This window comes from Hyalella azteca, unplaced genomic scaffold, assembly GCF_000764305.2.
Source record: "Hyalella azteca isolate HAZT.00-mixed unplaced genomic scaffold, Hazt_2.0.2 contig3016, whole genome shotgun sequence".
Taxonomy (NCBI): domain Eukaryota; kingdom Metazoa; phylum Arthropoda; class Malacostraca; order Amphipoda; family Hyalellidae; genus Hyalella; species Hyalella azteca.
Window position 1 is genome coordinate 31077 of NW_025933272.1, and position 15799 is coordinate 46875.

The 15799-nt window shown below is 39.0% G+C and overlaps 1 protein-coding gene across 1 annotated transcript; it reads left to right on the forward strand.

The window, feature by feature from the left end:
* Nucleotides 1-2526: 2526 nt before the first annotated feature.
* On the forward strand, nucleotides 2527-15753 carry LOC108671090 (cell wall protein DAN4). The gene is made up of 17 exons (XM_018158569.2): nucleotides 2527-2735; nucleotides 2999-3054; nucleotides 3575-3695; nucleotides 4153-4211; nucleotides 4500-4602; nucleotides 4772-4932; nucleotides 5450-6083; nucleotides 6434-6937; nucleotides 7230-7303; nucleotides 7937-8077; nucleotides 8395-8567; nucleotides 8859-9062; nucleotides 9871-10133; nucleotides 10457-10571; nucleotides 10953-11117; nucleotides 11583-11925; nucleotides 12419-15753. The coding sequence occupies exons 1-17, from the start codon at nucleotides 2633-2635 to the stop codon at nucleotides 12902-12904; spliced, it is 3705 nt and encodes a 1234-aa protein (XP_018014058.1). The 5' UTR covers nucleotides 2527-2632; the 3' UTR covers nucleotides 12905-15753.
* The last annotated feature ends 46 nt before the right edge of the window (nucleotides 15754-15799 follow it).

The window sequence follows — 15799 nt, forward strand, 5'->3', positions numbered from 1 at the left end:
GTTCCAAGCTGTGTACAAAAATTAAAATTTGCTTAATTAAAAGCTTAATAGTTGTTAATTAAAAGCGTAATTAAGTAGTGTTCAATATTCATTAGTGTTCTAATTCAAAGCTGTGTTGTATACCAATACAGCTCACACAGCGAACGGAATTCGAACACATGGATGACGGCATTACGTATCAGTAGAATTTGAAGCGCGGATGGAATACGCCTCACCACGTGCCGAATATTGCCACACACAGTGTAAGAATATAGGGATTTGGTAGGTTTGCATTCTAAAGGCTTTTAAATAAATATGGCAACATTTTGTGACGTTTCATCGTTGCTGGCGTGTAGTACGGTGTTTTGCGAGTCACATAAAGCAAACAGAACTTGAGTAACTCATACGGTTATTTTTTTATAGTTTTTCATTTCTCGATGCGTCCTTAATGTGTCGGAATATACCGCATTTACCCTAACTGCATTTACCTTGCCTGGCCCTGGCTTGACTTGACAGTTGCCACTGTCCACTCGGCCACTCCCACAGTCTCACTTCTAATTATAAATTGCATAATACTGGTCTGAAGAAATTTTTGTAGGTTTTGATAACTACATAATGATGAAAAAGTTATTTGGTTGCACTTGAATAGTTGAGATATGCTTAACAGCTTAAGTTCTATTATTAAAAGATAGTCTGTATTGAAACTGTAAGCCAGTAACTTTAGTGCTGGGGCATTCATTCTATATATTAGTAGTTGATATAAAAGAACATGCTATATATTAAGATCTTGAACCAATCTAGCTGGGAAAAGTCATTTTTTTCTGAAATATCACGGCTCTAATGCATAATTACAGCAATCCCTTGATTAGCACGGTTTTGAATACCGCGGTTTTGATTAACGCAGAAAAAAAAATTTGTGACCTACCCTTAATCTATGCAGTGCCAGTTTTGATTAGCACAACTTTTTTTCACAACGCATCATTTTCCCGCCTCTAGCCAGAGGTGTTATGTTCGTAACAAAAGTGTTACTTTTTGCTTATTAGATCTTATGTTGTTACTTTTGTTATGACTTTTGGAAAAATATGCCAAATGTTGTTACTTTATGAATTTCAGCCAATTATTCTTTAAATAAGGTCCCGTTCCGTAGGCACTCGTGCTGACTACAGAGTCGGTTTAACCGCGCCTTGTCTTGTTCATAACTCGAATGGTCGAGTTCGGCAACGTTCGCCGGTAAGTGCGCCATGCCGGTGCTCTAGTTACTCGTTAGCCTTCAACTGATCAAGATCACTGCCATATCTACTGCTCATTTTTATCAAACTAGGTACATAATTTTCCTTGATAAATTACCGTCATAATTATGGACAAAAAGGGAAGAAATCTAAATCAAGATATGCTTAACAGCTTAAGTTCTATTATAAAAAGATAGTCTGTAATCTGTATTGAAACTGTAAGCCAGTAACTTTAGTGCTGGGGCATTCATTCTATATATTAGTAGTTGATATAAAAGAACATGCTATATATTAAGATCTTTAACCAATCTAGCTGGGAAAAGTTTTTTTTCTGAAATATCACGGCTAATGTATAAGTTCTGCAGGTATGAAATCTAACAGCTCTAATGTACTGTATTTTTGTTTGCTTTAAGAAATCTGCAGTTCACAAACATGTCATTACACAAATTTTCAACTTTTGTAGTACATAGTAGGCACTAGCCACAATAGGCATGCCCTATACTAATACACTGAGTCACTGACATGTTTATTCAGAACATTGTATATAGGTGGGATTATTATTTTATTTGGGAAAAATAATTCCGAGCATTGGTTGTAAACTTGTAAATAATATCGATTTGGTTCTGTGCTTTTGCTGAAGAGACAACTCAAGCTTTGCACAGTCTTGCTCATTTTGGCATTCAATTGTTGTAGACACCAATTTTAGTGTTTATGTATGGTGTAGACTTGCTTTATGCATGGTTGAATTTGCAGGGTGTTACATGTGTGTGGAGAGGAGTTTCATTACTCCAGTTAAGCCATTATTAAAAGCACAAGGCTTTGCATTATGATGTGATGATGCTATTATTAATGCATTTGTATTTCCTATCTGCTCTGATGGTTCATTAGGATCCACAATATGTTGAAAACTGGCACTGGCAAAAACACTGTTGAAGGTCCTCAAGGGAGTCCTGTTCATTGGTCAAAAACTTTCACTAACACATCACACCTGATCATTGGTCAATAACTTTCACTGCACCTAAGCTTAACAAGAGGTTGAAGTGTTAATTGGGAACTGGATATTCCCTACTTGCAGCACAAGTGGCTGTACAGGGCCAGGCTGTCTATTCAGAAACTGTTGAACATGCTCTTGCAGCTGTTCACCAAGAGTGCTGTCACAATGAACTCTGGCAGATTATTTCATGAGTTAATTACTTCCTTGCTGTAAAAAAAATTCTGTATACACATTGTCAGCATCTGTCCTTTGTGAGCTTAGTAGAATGTGCTAGGATGCATGTTTTGGGCTAATTTAATTAATTTCTTGTGACGTTTTACTACATTCCATCCAGATAGCAGTGTTGAAAAATGAAAGTCCACAAGTCCAAGATAGTGTGACTCCAATTTGTGTTGATTTGTCTATCAAACTGACAACTAAGGCCACAAATATGTTGGTCAAAAGTGAGCCATTTGATTACATGTCACTCAATGACATAACTGACATTGAGACGGCTTTGCTTCAGCAAGAAATTTTTGGAAGCTCCTTACCAGGTGAGCATTTAGCTTTTATTTTGTTTGATATGTATATTTATCATTGCATTAAGCTGTCAGCTGGTTTAATTCAGTATTGGTGGTGTCAGTAGATCCAAAATTAAGGTAGGGTTTATATATATATATACCTATATCCTGTATATATAGAACTTGTAAGATTTAAATGCAATAAATCAACTGCAAACAGACAGATAGGATTCTATAGATTGTTGTGGTGATTGCAGAATTTCACGAATGAATTAAATTCGAAGTATATCCCACAGACTCTGCTGAGCATGATTGTGACGACTTCTTGCATAGCCTCTCCGGTGACATTGGGGTGAGTAACTTTTACATAAGATATAACTTTTGAAATGAAGGCTTGTTATGTTTAAGTTCTTTCTGCAAATATATGGTAAAATGATCTCAGGGCTTTTATGCATTATCTATCATGGCTTGCAGTTTACCTTCAAATAGCTGTTGTTAGCTCTAGGGAAAATCTTTGCTAATGTCTTGTTCTCTGGAGTTATCTTCAATTAATTCTTATTTTAGCTTCCATATTATCCTTTTCTGTCAGTACCTTGCTGATCAGTCTTCCATGATTGAGATAACATGTGCCATTTGATTTCTGAGGCTGACAGAAATGAAATAGGTAGGTATATAACAAATAATCTTATGCTTGTTGTTGCCTACAACTTTTGTTTCAGTTGTCTGCTTCACAATAGATCATACCATGTCATATAAAAAATTTATCACGATCAATTATTATATTATCTACTTTTGTGGTATTTTCAAACTTTTTCAGCTGATTATTATTTTATATTATATTAGTAATAAATATTAAAATATTCTTTTGTCAGCTGTGTGAGACCCGGGACCCATGGAGCCCACCTCACTCAAGCGACTCCAGCAGCCGCAGCAGCACAATCGATGACAAGATGGAGGCCATGGACTTGGTTCCATCTCCTCTGTGTAACCCTGGTAAGATATGCACTGCAGTACAATATATACGTACATATTGTTCTCAATCAGAGCATTTATTAATTTTTGTAATGGTGGATGATTTTTCTTGATATTCAATCATTATCAAGATCCCTATGAGGGAGATTTAGGAATGGTATATTTCTAATTTACTAAGAGATTTTCAATAACATGTTATTTTGAGTGTGTTTTAGCATGCTTGAATGCCACTGAAGAGTGTTGAACTTGTCACATGCATCAAAATTTAATCTTTTTCTACTTAGAATTTAATAGTACTATATTTAAATCACCAAATAATATCCATATACTTTGACCATATCATATAAGAACGTTAAAAATGTTGGTACGTACCTGATGTTGCCAATAAATGAAAGTAAATTTTTGCTATGTGAACATAACTATTGACTATTTCTCATCAAGTTCAGATGCATGTTGCCTTACGTTATTTCATTAACAGATTTACTGGGTGAGATGCCAGCTTTGCTGTCTGAAGACATCTCTGATGAAGCCATACTGGTTAGTATTTGGCTGTAGTTTCTTTTTGATTCTGTGATACTCTCTCCTACAAAGTCGCATGATCTTCAACATTCGACTAGTTATTGATCATGGAGTCATGAGATTCAATCATTTGCATTCAAATTCATGCAAAGAGCTGAGCTCTATCTTGAAACCTCTTCAATGGATTCATGAAAAATGTGTTCTAGTTTCAACTATTCTGAATTAAATCAGTCAAGGATCGATAGTAATATTTATGATTAATTAGCTGATACCGGTATGTTGATTGAATATCTATTACTCGCACAGGAGTACTCGCCGTCACTAGTGCATCATCTGTCACCTGAGCTGCAAGACGCCACCAACCCTGCACAAATGTTGTGTAGCTCTAACACGAAGCTCAGCCCGCTTGGTCAGGGACTTAAAATGGCTTCTTTACCTCACAATTTTATTCTAAATGATCTTTATTACACTTGACATCATCATGGTCTACAACTGTGCGATGTTTGATTAATCGAATTAAATTATTTATTTTATTATATTTATGTGCTCTATGCATTGAGGTTGTCTTCAATGTTTAGGTGCAAGCAGCAGCAGTAGTAGTTGTGGGTCAACATCGGCACATTCTCCCCTGTCCATCAAGACAGAGAACTCGTGTGGCAGTGACTGGTACCAGCTGCTGGAGAGTCCTACCTCGTCGTCTGATTCTGCCGCCGCTGCTGTGAACATGCCAACTTTTTCTGTAAGGAATGCCATTTGATTCATTCAAAATAAGGATGCCCTAGCTTAGTATTTTTACCTGTCTTGGGAGGTTGTGTGTGAAATCAGTAGCAAGTTAACCCGGCATTGATAGGGGAAAAATGTTGGTTTTTATGGAAAAGAAATTTGTTTGTTTATTTTTTAAATTGACATGGTCCAATACGGTGGTATCCAAGATACAAGGCTTAAAAAAAACGCGATGCCTGGAAGATTGTATTTATGCATTCAACGAAATTATATGAAGTAGATGACGATATTTATTCCATTTTTCGTCAATAAATTCTTCTGGAAATTGGTGAAATTATAATCAATGATAAGCTTTTCTAATTGTAATGAAATAAATGATAAATATGCATAATCATATTCATAATTTTTGCTATGATTCCAGGGACGACCATTCATTTTTAAATACTGGAACCATGAGCTGTAGGTTGACAATTATTGTAAATAATAAAGAGATAAAATGAGGTTGTAATTATAGGTTTGTTTTCACGACACAGATAATCAAACGGGAGCCAAGACAAGCCTGCTTTGTGAACGGCAACAAACCCTCCACCACGACCATCATCACCACCACCACCACCAACAACACCAACAATAAGATACTCACATTCAACACCAACTCATTCACAAACAAAAGCAACAATACTAACAGCACGGTCGGCTCTAACTACAATTGTGATGTGCTCAGCAGCAACAAGCCGTTCACTCCCACCAGCAATGGAGTCACGGGTTATAAGTTGTCTGCTAATGGGACAATATCTGCTACAAAGAACGCTCCCACTCTTAATAAAATTAGTAACAGTAATACTAATAACTTCTTAACTTTGTGCATCAAAAGTTCCCCTCCCTCATCCCCCACCGATGACGTGTCCCCAAGGGCGTCCCCCCTCCAGCTATCCTCCCCTCCAGCTAATGGGACAATATCTGCTACAAAGAACGCTCCCACTCTTAATAAAATTAGTAACAGTAATACTAATAATTTCTTAACTTTGTGCATCAAAAGTTCTCCTCCCTCATCCCCCACCGATGACGTGTCCCCCAGGGCATCCCCCCTCCAGCTGTCCTCCCCTCCCACCAGTCCCCCTTCTACCACCCCTAAGTATAAAGTCGTCTCCATCACGACCAAGAAAGGCGAGTAGAGTGTGCGAAATTAAATGCAAAAACTGTTTAATAATAATAGTTGAGTAAATATGCTGCCAATGAGTTAAAATATTGTGTAATTGTTCTATTGTTTATTATGTATCATTATTCGCATTACAATGTGATGCACTGCTTATATTTTACTGTTTACCATCAAATATTTCATTTTAGGATCTTGGACAAATGTGATATCAAAATTATCCCTTTGGAATTCATTCACAATACTTGGTTTTCTTTTGATAGCAACTTTATGTGTTGTTATGCGGACCTCTTGTTCAACTTGATTCTAAGTCTTCTCCATGAAGAGCTTTGGTCGTGACACTTCAAACATTTTCCTGCAGGTGGAGCGCCGTTTGTTGGTGCCTCAAGGGGCGGTGCCATATCCAAGACTAAGAGGATACAACCTAAAGTTTCCGTACACACTTTGTTGGCTGCTACCACCAACTCTGTTATGTCTCCTCCGTCCATGGGATGTAGTGTCGGTGCTCTAGACTCGTGCACTTATGTTGACAATAACAATGGCTTATTTACTGCTTGCCATAAAGTCAACAGCGGTGGTTTGAAGAACGTCTTGAGTAGCACTGTGATGAACCGCGACGCCGCAGGTGTTGTTATTGGCAAAAGTAATTCTGTGAACGGGAACGCTGCTGTTATTAACGGTCATGCTACTGTAATAAGTACAAGCAGTCTTGTAATGAATGGTAGTAATAGCATGATCAGCAGCAATGCTGTTTTGAATGGGAATGCAGCAGCGGTTTTCAACGGCAAAATTCCCCTGAGTAGCAGCAAGTCGTGCAGCAACGTGAGCTCCCTGGCTGCTGTAGTTCCTTCGAGTACAACTATTGGTGAGAGTTGACTAATACCATAACAATTAATTAATAAGGTATATTTATGCATTTCATTTTTTAATTTCGCTGAGCATTTATCTGTTGGCAATATTTCCCCCACTTCCACGTGGTGAGCATTAATTATAAAAGCTGATACGACTTGCATTGCTAAAAATCAATGATAAAAACCCAGCTTTGCTCGTATTATCTGGTGTGTGAAATTTATTTTAATTCTGTCCTCGAAACAACTGAAAGTTTTGATTTTTATAAACGAATTTATTGTTTTTTTAATATTTATAATTGTTTACAGGACTGAGCTGCCTGACTGCAAGTCCTGTGTTAGTGAATGGCTTGAGCCAGAGCAACGTCCCACTGTCGCATCAGGTGATGGTTTCACAGCTATGCGCCTTACATCTTTTTCTTTCTCATCTTACTATGTTTTGTGATGCAGTTTGCATTAGATATTGCTGCATGGATATGAGGAATGGCGCTTTATGTTGAAGTTACATCACCTCACTAGAGTTATTAAAAATGATATAGAAAAGAGTACTTAACCAATTGACGAATAAATTCTTGGTCATCTGGAGGTGGAACTGTAACAACTATGGAGCAGTTTACACCTGTCATGATAGTTTATTGTCATTCTTTGGTGCGAAGTCAACCGGCTGCTGACTGCTCACCTATAACGTCACTAATTGACCCCTTCAACCCACAGACCACCTGACTGCTCACGTATAACGTCACTAATTGACCCCTTCAACCCACAGACCTCCTGACTGCTCACGTATAACGTCACTAATTGACCCCTTCAACCCACAGACCTCCTGACTGCTCACGTATGACGTCTCTAATTGACCCCTTCAACCCACAGACCTCCTGACTGCTCACGTATGACGTCACTAATTGACCCCTTCAACCCACAGACCTCCTGACTGCTCACGTATAACGTCACTAATTGACCCCTTCAACCCACACTGCTCACGTATAACGTCACTAATTGACCCCTTCAACCCACAGACAAAAGTCTTGAAGCGTCACGAGCGCATGATCAAGAACAGAGAGTCGGCGAGTTTATCCCGTAAGAAGAAGAAGGAATATGTCACCAACCTCGAGAACGACATCGCCAACCTCACCCTCGAGAACACCAAGCTCAAGCAGGCACGAATTATTGTACTTTAATTCGATAATTTTGTATGCCTAATGCTCAGTTTCCTTACGAGCAGTAGGTGGTCTTTTTGGACTATCTGAAGGTGATTTTCCAGAAATGTGCAATAAATATAACTTGGCAGTAATATTCTCCCGGTAATGAGTAAACGGAATCATATTTATTCACTTTATACTGTTGTAAATGTGCTGTTAAGTACCCTATTTACTTTATGCTGTTGTTTGCATGCTGTCAAGTATCCTATTTACTTTATACTGTTGTAAGTATGCAGCTAAGTACTCTTGAAGCTGAAGGTTGTTGATGTGTGCAGGAGGTGTCTGCTCTGAACAGTCTATGCTCAGAGCTGCAGTCAGAGAATGCTGCTCTGAAAAAGCGTCTGCTGAGCACTTCTGCGTCTTCTGTGCTACCGTCTTCTACGGGTGTCAAATCCATGGCGCCTGTGCTGCTCACTGTCTTCTGTCTGCTTGCCTTCACTCTGCCCAGGTCTCTCTATGGCTTGGCTTTCACTCATAAGTTCCTTTCGTGGAAGAATGAAAACTTCTCTATGCTGCATAACCGTGCTGTTCGTTGGGGTTTAGAATTGGGGTTCTAAGACCATATTTCATTTGGGCTTTTATTTTTCTACTTTTGTGAGTCGTGAGAGGAGATTAAAAGGCTCTTTGAATTGGCCAAGTTCGGTTGCTCTTTTGTAGCATATTTAGCATTATGGTTTACCTAATTTAATGGTTGCTTCTTGCTTGTGATGGTCAATTAACTAAATTTCTGAATGGGCAGCCGATTGTTACCGTCGTCTCCTCAGTCCGGTGTTTTAGTCCCGAACTCGTCGCCATTATCTCCACCTTCTTTGCTGGAGTCCTCCGCGTCATCAAACTTGCGTCACTTGTTGTGGGTGACGGAAGACGCAAAGCTGAATGATTCTTCCCTCTACTTCAACTCCTCCATGTGTCCTTCTGTGCTCAATGAGACCGAGTCCTTGAGGTGAGTGCCGGGGTTATTGCTGTGTCTCAATTTGCTCAATGAGACCCAGTTATCGAATTGAGTGCTGTGGTTCTGTTAGTTTAGTTTAGTGGCCAAATGTTTACTAGCGCTTCAGCTATTTAGCTATAAAAGAAGCAGCGTTAGCATCTCAAAGAGACGAAGTGACAAGGAGGGACAGGTGAAAAGCAACAGAAACGAAGACACTCGAACAAGAGGTCGCTTACACGGGACGTCGGCCGCCCGCGAGAGAGAGAGAAGGGAAATGTAAGGTATCCTGCCTACATAACAACTTAACCCCACAACTGAGACCTGCAGTCAGACACCGCGAGCTCAGCGGTGGGGCGCTCAGGAACAATCGCCCTAGAAACGCGAAATCCCATAGGACTTCTGACGCGCACAGACACGCGTCAGAAGTCCCCCCTGAGGGGGCTGTGGTTCTTGATGTATCTCTCTGTACTCTATGATACCTAGTCTCAAGGCGAGAACCTTACGTGAATCCAAAGCATCACATAGGGCGAAATTCATCTCAAATTATTGGAAATATTTTGTTGACACTCCTTGGAATATTGGGCATTAAATCAAATTTCAATCACACAGTCCAAATGAATGAATCTGTTGAATGTGTTACCCAATCCAAACTAGGATTCATATCCTGAAAATCAACAGTTGCTGTATCATGTGTACCAAAATGAAAAATGTCATCCTACTTTTTCATGACCAGCTACGGTCTTTTATACATTCACCTTTTATAAATTTCCCTAGATCTTTGTTACGTTTAAATAATTACCTAATTCTATTGAATGTCCAGGTTAGAGAATGAGTTGCGCGACTGGTTCCATAACAAAGTCAATCCTGAGTGGCCCCGGGACCCCTCTTCCTCCCTTTCTTCCCTTCGGTCTCCTCAAACACATCTCGCGTCCGCAAGTCATCAAGACCACAAACTAGGACGAGAAGCTTGGCGAGCAAAAGGAAAAGGAAGGAAGTCTCGACTACGGCAAGCTGCATCACATACCATCACGAACTCAAATTCTGGAGACACCTCAACCTGGGCGTCGCATGTCAGTCCGTCAGGTTTGTATCAATTTTTTTTTAAATCTTAGCGATAGATAGTGTTTACATTTATTCTCGAATATAAGCGGAAGAAGAGCGCACTCTCCTCAGACTAAGGAAAACCCGAGGCTGGATGCTACAAAAATATATCCACTGCGCCAGTCTTTGACCGTCGCCAGACGTGATGATGCATCATTGTACCATTGTAGTATATTTATCTTGTTTTTTTTTTCTTCTGATTCTGTTATCTAGGAAACCTCCGTCTAACTGCTCTATTTTATATGTAACTAAATTATTTTATAGTGCGTTTTTATTATTATTATTATCATCTTTCTATGTTCCAGTACCGGCGTTGGCTGACAACAGAGCTTTGTCGCTGCCGCGCGAGCGACTTCCTGCTGTGCACTTGTTCTATGGCGACCCTCCCCCGCCTCTCACCATCGACCCCTCCATCACTCGGTGAGGCTAAATCATGTTATGGTGAAAATCATAACCATTCAGTTAACTCGCCCTCTCCTCTGCATCCTCAACCGCCGTATTGTTGATGTGAAATAATTCAGACTTACTTAGTGCACGACTTTCTCGTGGCCCAAATATTCACTGTCAGATCGCGTGCAACCCATAATGTTTTCAAATGTTTATCAATCAAATTAGAGTACATTTAAACCTTTGAAAACACTCTCCATAGGACTATTACCTCCACCACCACTAATACTGCAACTCGCAACAATATTTTCTCACGCTATAACTTCTTGACCAGCTGGTACCACACCACCATTACCCGTTGTGTGTATACCACCACCACCACCACCAGCATTACACCAAGAGCGTGTATTACAGAGGGCGTGCGGTGACGACCACGGGGCTACTCGGCGTGTCTCCAGAAGGCGCGCCGTCGCTGCTGCAGGTCCTGCAGAGTAGACCAGAGTCCTACTACGTCGTGTCCCTCAGCCGAGACCTGCTGCTCGTGCCTCCCCAGCTCCATAACTCCTCCTACACCTCCAGGTGAACCTCCCTAACTCCTCCTACACCTCCAGGTGAACCTGCCTAACTCCTCCTACACCTCCAGGTGAACCTCCATTACTTCTACACCTCTACACATGGCCATCGTGCTCTCTGGCGAAACGTATAGGGTACCTATGCTCCAAATGATGATCAAGTTATGCCCTCGACTGATGTATTCTTAATTACAGCTTTGTCAACTCATGGTTTTCTCTATAATTAAAGCAGACGAAGTTGAAAGCAAAGCTTTAATGTTAGTAGGACTGAAATCACTGCATTCGGAAAGCTAACAAACGATTTTGTTCTCTATTCATAAATTAAGTAGCAATGCAATTTTTTGTTGCTGAGACATCAAAAACGTAACTGCGTGTTTTGGCAGCTGATTTTAAAATTAAATCAAGGTAATTAATGTGAAATTTAAGCAATGTTTTGTTATTTTCTGCCAATTTGAAATTTAATTTTGCCCAGACCGAAAATGACGCTGCTTGTGCCTGCTCCGGTGTCCGGCTCCAATTCGACTGGAGACAACGAGGTCTCCATGCTGCAGATAGACTGCGAGGTGCTCCATACCAGCCTCCTCAGTGTGGCCAGTGGCGTCAGAAGCGACAGGAACAACCGCGGTAATGACAATAAAAATCAACGCAGTGAAGACAGCAGTAGCAGCAATGACGTTAGCAGTAGCAATGATGCCGTCAGAAGTAGCAGTGACCGCAGTAAAGGTGATGGTGCAGCCTCGCACTCTGAAGACCTCGATTTGCCTTCGCCGCCTCCTCCGGTTTGGCGTCAACGTAAAGCTTCTTCCTCCAGCCGCGTAAGTTGATGACAAACCACAAGGCCGAATTCTAGTCTTAACCAAATTGTAAACTTTACAACTTTTCCAACTGGAAATCAATGTTTAAATGAATTGATACATTAGCATTTCTTTTCTAGTCACTCGCATTTTCAATCCAGTGCTATAATGTTACATTGAAACGAAATAGTAGAAAATAATTTGTAACTACAACGCCTGTTATTTTTGCTACATTTTGTATTTTCCACAGCGTTTGCATCGAAACTATCTTTTTGTACTATCGATGGTTCATTTAAGGGCTGATGATGTATTATAAGCCCAGTAGTTCTGTGTATACTCCCTCATTCCAAATATCTTTTTAAATGATAATTTTTAATAATTATTCTATTTGACGAAGTTCTTGTCATTCACACAAAGACATTTTTCACTGCTTATCATCAAATTACCTTTTTTGAAAGTCATTAAAACAGTTCACTTTTACTGGATCATGGTCGATGAGTATATTGTCTTTCAGAATTTCTTGGCTGAGAAACACCCTGGTTCCTACTCCAGTGAACTCAGTCCCAGCAGCGATGGACTGAACTACCCTACAAACTCCAGCAACCACGACAACCATACCAAACACTCTACCTTCACTGATGACTCATCCATGCTGTCTACTTACACCAGCAGTAGTGATAATCATACCAGACATGAGCCTGGTGCTGAATATACCAGTTACACAAGCGATAAGTTCTCCAGTTATGATGAGGTTCTGGGAAAGCCTAGCCGCGTGTTGCCCAAGTGGAGTGGTAAGCTGCAGGACATTTTTGAGAACGCGAGAGTCAATGAAATAGATCCTCGAACACCTGCCTTGAATCCTAAATTTGATCTTGCTTCAAATGGTAAATTTGAGCCAGAATTGAATTTAAAGTTGAAACATGCGCCTGATGCCAGTTTGAATGCATCAAATGCCAAGTTTAAATTAGAAACGTCAAGGCGGAGTAAGCGAAAAGTGTGATGAAAGTTGCTGCCTAAGACCCTTTAGCCTGTTGCTACCTTCAGTCATTTGTCTGTTAATCCTAAAAGTTTCAACAGAAAAAAATGAGTTGATTTTGCACCAACGTCTTTCCATCGCACAATGTTTAGAACATTGATTCCTTGCTGATTTACTGCTTGCATTGAAACAGATATCTGAGATGCAATCCTTAGTACTTACAAACCGCACACAAATTCATTCCAGATCCGTAGTTTTTTATTGTTCGCTATGTCCGAATGGCAATTAAGAGCGTCTATTTCCGTCACTATTCCTGTATTTCATCAAGTCTTCAGTCGCCATTTACGATACTATTGTTTCATGCTATTTTTGGAAGAAAATGAGCTTATTTGAGCTTTCCTTCTTCTGTAACTTGAGAAGATAAATCTACATTAACTCCTCTCTGCGTGAACTAGTTTGCTGCACGTTTTGCGTTCCTAATTTGATGTTATTTTAAGTTTGACTGTGCATTGGGTTGCACATTCTCTCGTGCATTTCCTAAGGTATTGATTCTTTTATAACCTCAATAATTTAAGTTATTTTCAAGTCCCGAAGAGGTTTGATCCTGAAACACGTTTCTGGTATTGACTTATGCCTCTAACTAAAATCAAACTTAGTATCTGTGAATCGTATTTGTTTTAATTATTTTCAACACCCGTTTGTTTCAGAAGGTTCATTTTGAATGATTGATTTTGCTGTGAAGCAAATCGGTGTAATTCGTTATGCAAATGACGTGTTGTTTTCCAGCGCTGTTTCATCAGTCGGTATCTGTTTTACCGAGTTCTAGTCCCAATCAAATTATAAACTTTACAAGGTCCGTAGTGGAGACCTGTGTTTAAATACGATACAAAAGCATTTATTTTCGATGTTCTGTCGAAATATTTTCATTAGTCATTATAGTACATCGACTAAAAGTAGCATGCAGTTTTAGAAATTGTTTTCCAATATGTAATAACGTTTAATTTTTTTATTCGCGTTTATCTTTGATGTTGTGTGACGGTTACACCTGAACCTTTTTTATCTTGTGCTACCTATAACAAAGTTGCTTCATCGGCTTTAGTTATTCGTTCTACCGTTTTTATTGCATTCATATTGTTTCATTTTTTATCAAATGTTGGTAAATTGTTATATTTTCACTGAACTATATATTCACGAGTGGCTTCATTTCGACCGGCAACATATTTTCCTTATACAGTCGGGAAATACAAGACCATACGTTACATCGGATTAATTATCAAACAGACTTGGCATCATCCTATGGAAAAATTTTCCGATATTATGTGCACAATACGAGTTGCTCCTGGAAGTGCAATTCAAATGTCTATTATAGATGCTAGAGTTGCGTAATATATTTATATTTTTATTGTTTTGCACAGTCTATTACACTAGCCTGTGTGCTCTTCAGTCTCGAGTTCTTGTTTGTTTTAATGCCTTCAACTTTGATAGCAATTGATTTCTGTCGTGTTAAGTTTGACTTGATTTTATGTTTGGGGTTCCTAGACCTTAACTCGACATTCCTGAGTGTGTAAGCCTATTGAGTCCTCATTTTCTTACAACGAAAATTTGATGAAGAGCCTCAACTTCTCACTTATCATTCACTGGATTCATCAGTGTAATGCAAGTTGGGGTTCTACTTGTATGGTTTGTCCACCCGCTGTATTTTGGTATGTGTAGCGTATCTTTATTATCTGTCTTTTATTTGTATCTCTCTCCAGAATCTATAATGATAATCAAAGTATTCAATGCAGTAAGATTATTATCAGATAAGTATTGTTTATTTTTCAGTAATTTGTTTCTCTAATTTTTGTAATCATCCCAAAAATTATCGCTAGGGAAAAAAAACCATGTACTAAACTTTTATACATTTTAATACTTATGTGAGGTGTGGTCTTCTTGTATTCGATTACGTAGCTTAGACTAAATAAGGTTTCACTTTGTCTAACGGAACTGAATTGTGCGATGCAACGAAGTGTGTTTTCCCACGTTACCTATATATTGAACCAATTCTGTTACGTGATTAGTAATGAAGTCTCAGATAGAATCCTTTATAAAAAGGACAGAAAATTGAGCGGCAAATGAACGAATGATCTCTTGTGAGTGATAAGAGCACAGAATGGTTCCTTATTGTTGGCATCGGTTGTTGCACTCGAGGTAATTACTGGTCAACAGGCGATATATTTGTTCATTACTATCTGCTATCACTTCAACACTTGCTTATAAGATTAAGCTAATTTAATGCTGCAAGCGATCGTGGGAGCAACAACTTCTTAGCTTAGGTACAAATTCTATTTCACATTCATCGAACTAACTTGAATAGGTCGTTAGATTGCAGCGAGTATTTCTCAACAATGAATATCACCGTTGAATTAGGGGATCTAATCTGCTGCACCATATTTTGCAGACTACCATTAGATTCAATGCAAATTCCGGTTCTGTTATGTATTTTTGATTAATGGGAGCTTAGTACAATCTTGCGTTACGGAGCCTTTTAAATTTCTGTGTCGTCTCGAAATAAGAGTATTTTTTTTGTATTAAAAGCTACATCGAAAATTCAATAGCTGCAACCTAAATGTACTATGCTCGAATGAAGTACAATATTGAATAAAATCACTTGAATTTAGGTAGAATATTTGTCACTAGACTTGGAGCTTTTTCGAAAATAGCAGTAGCTTAGGTTGGCAAGTTTCATCGTTGACCGCGCTGATGTTCTGGGAAAGACTGCATTTTCTATGTTATGTGTTAATGTGTGTTTGAAATTCCATTATAGATTAAGTGGTTGTGAAACTTTTATGCACTTTTGATGTACAACAATAAAACTAATATATGCCTTACAATTCATTTGCTTTCGTTACCTATGCAGCGAGATTGAAAATCTTTGTG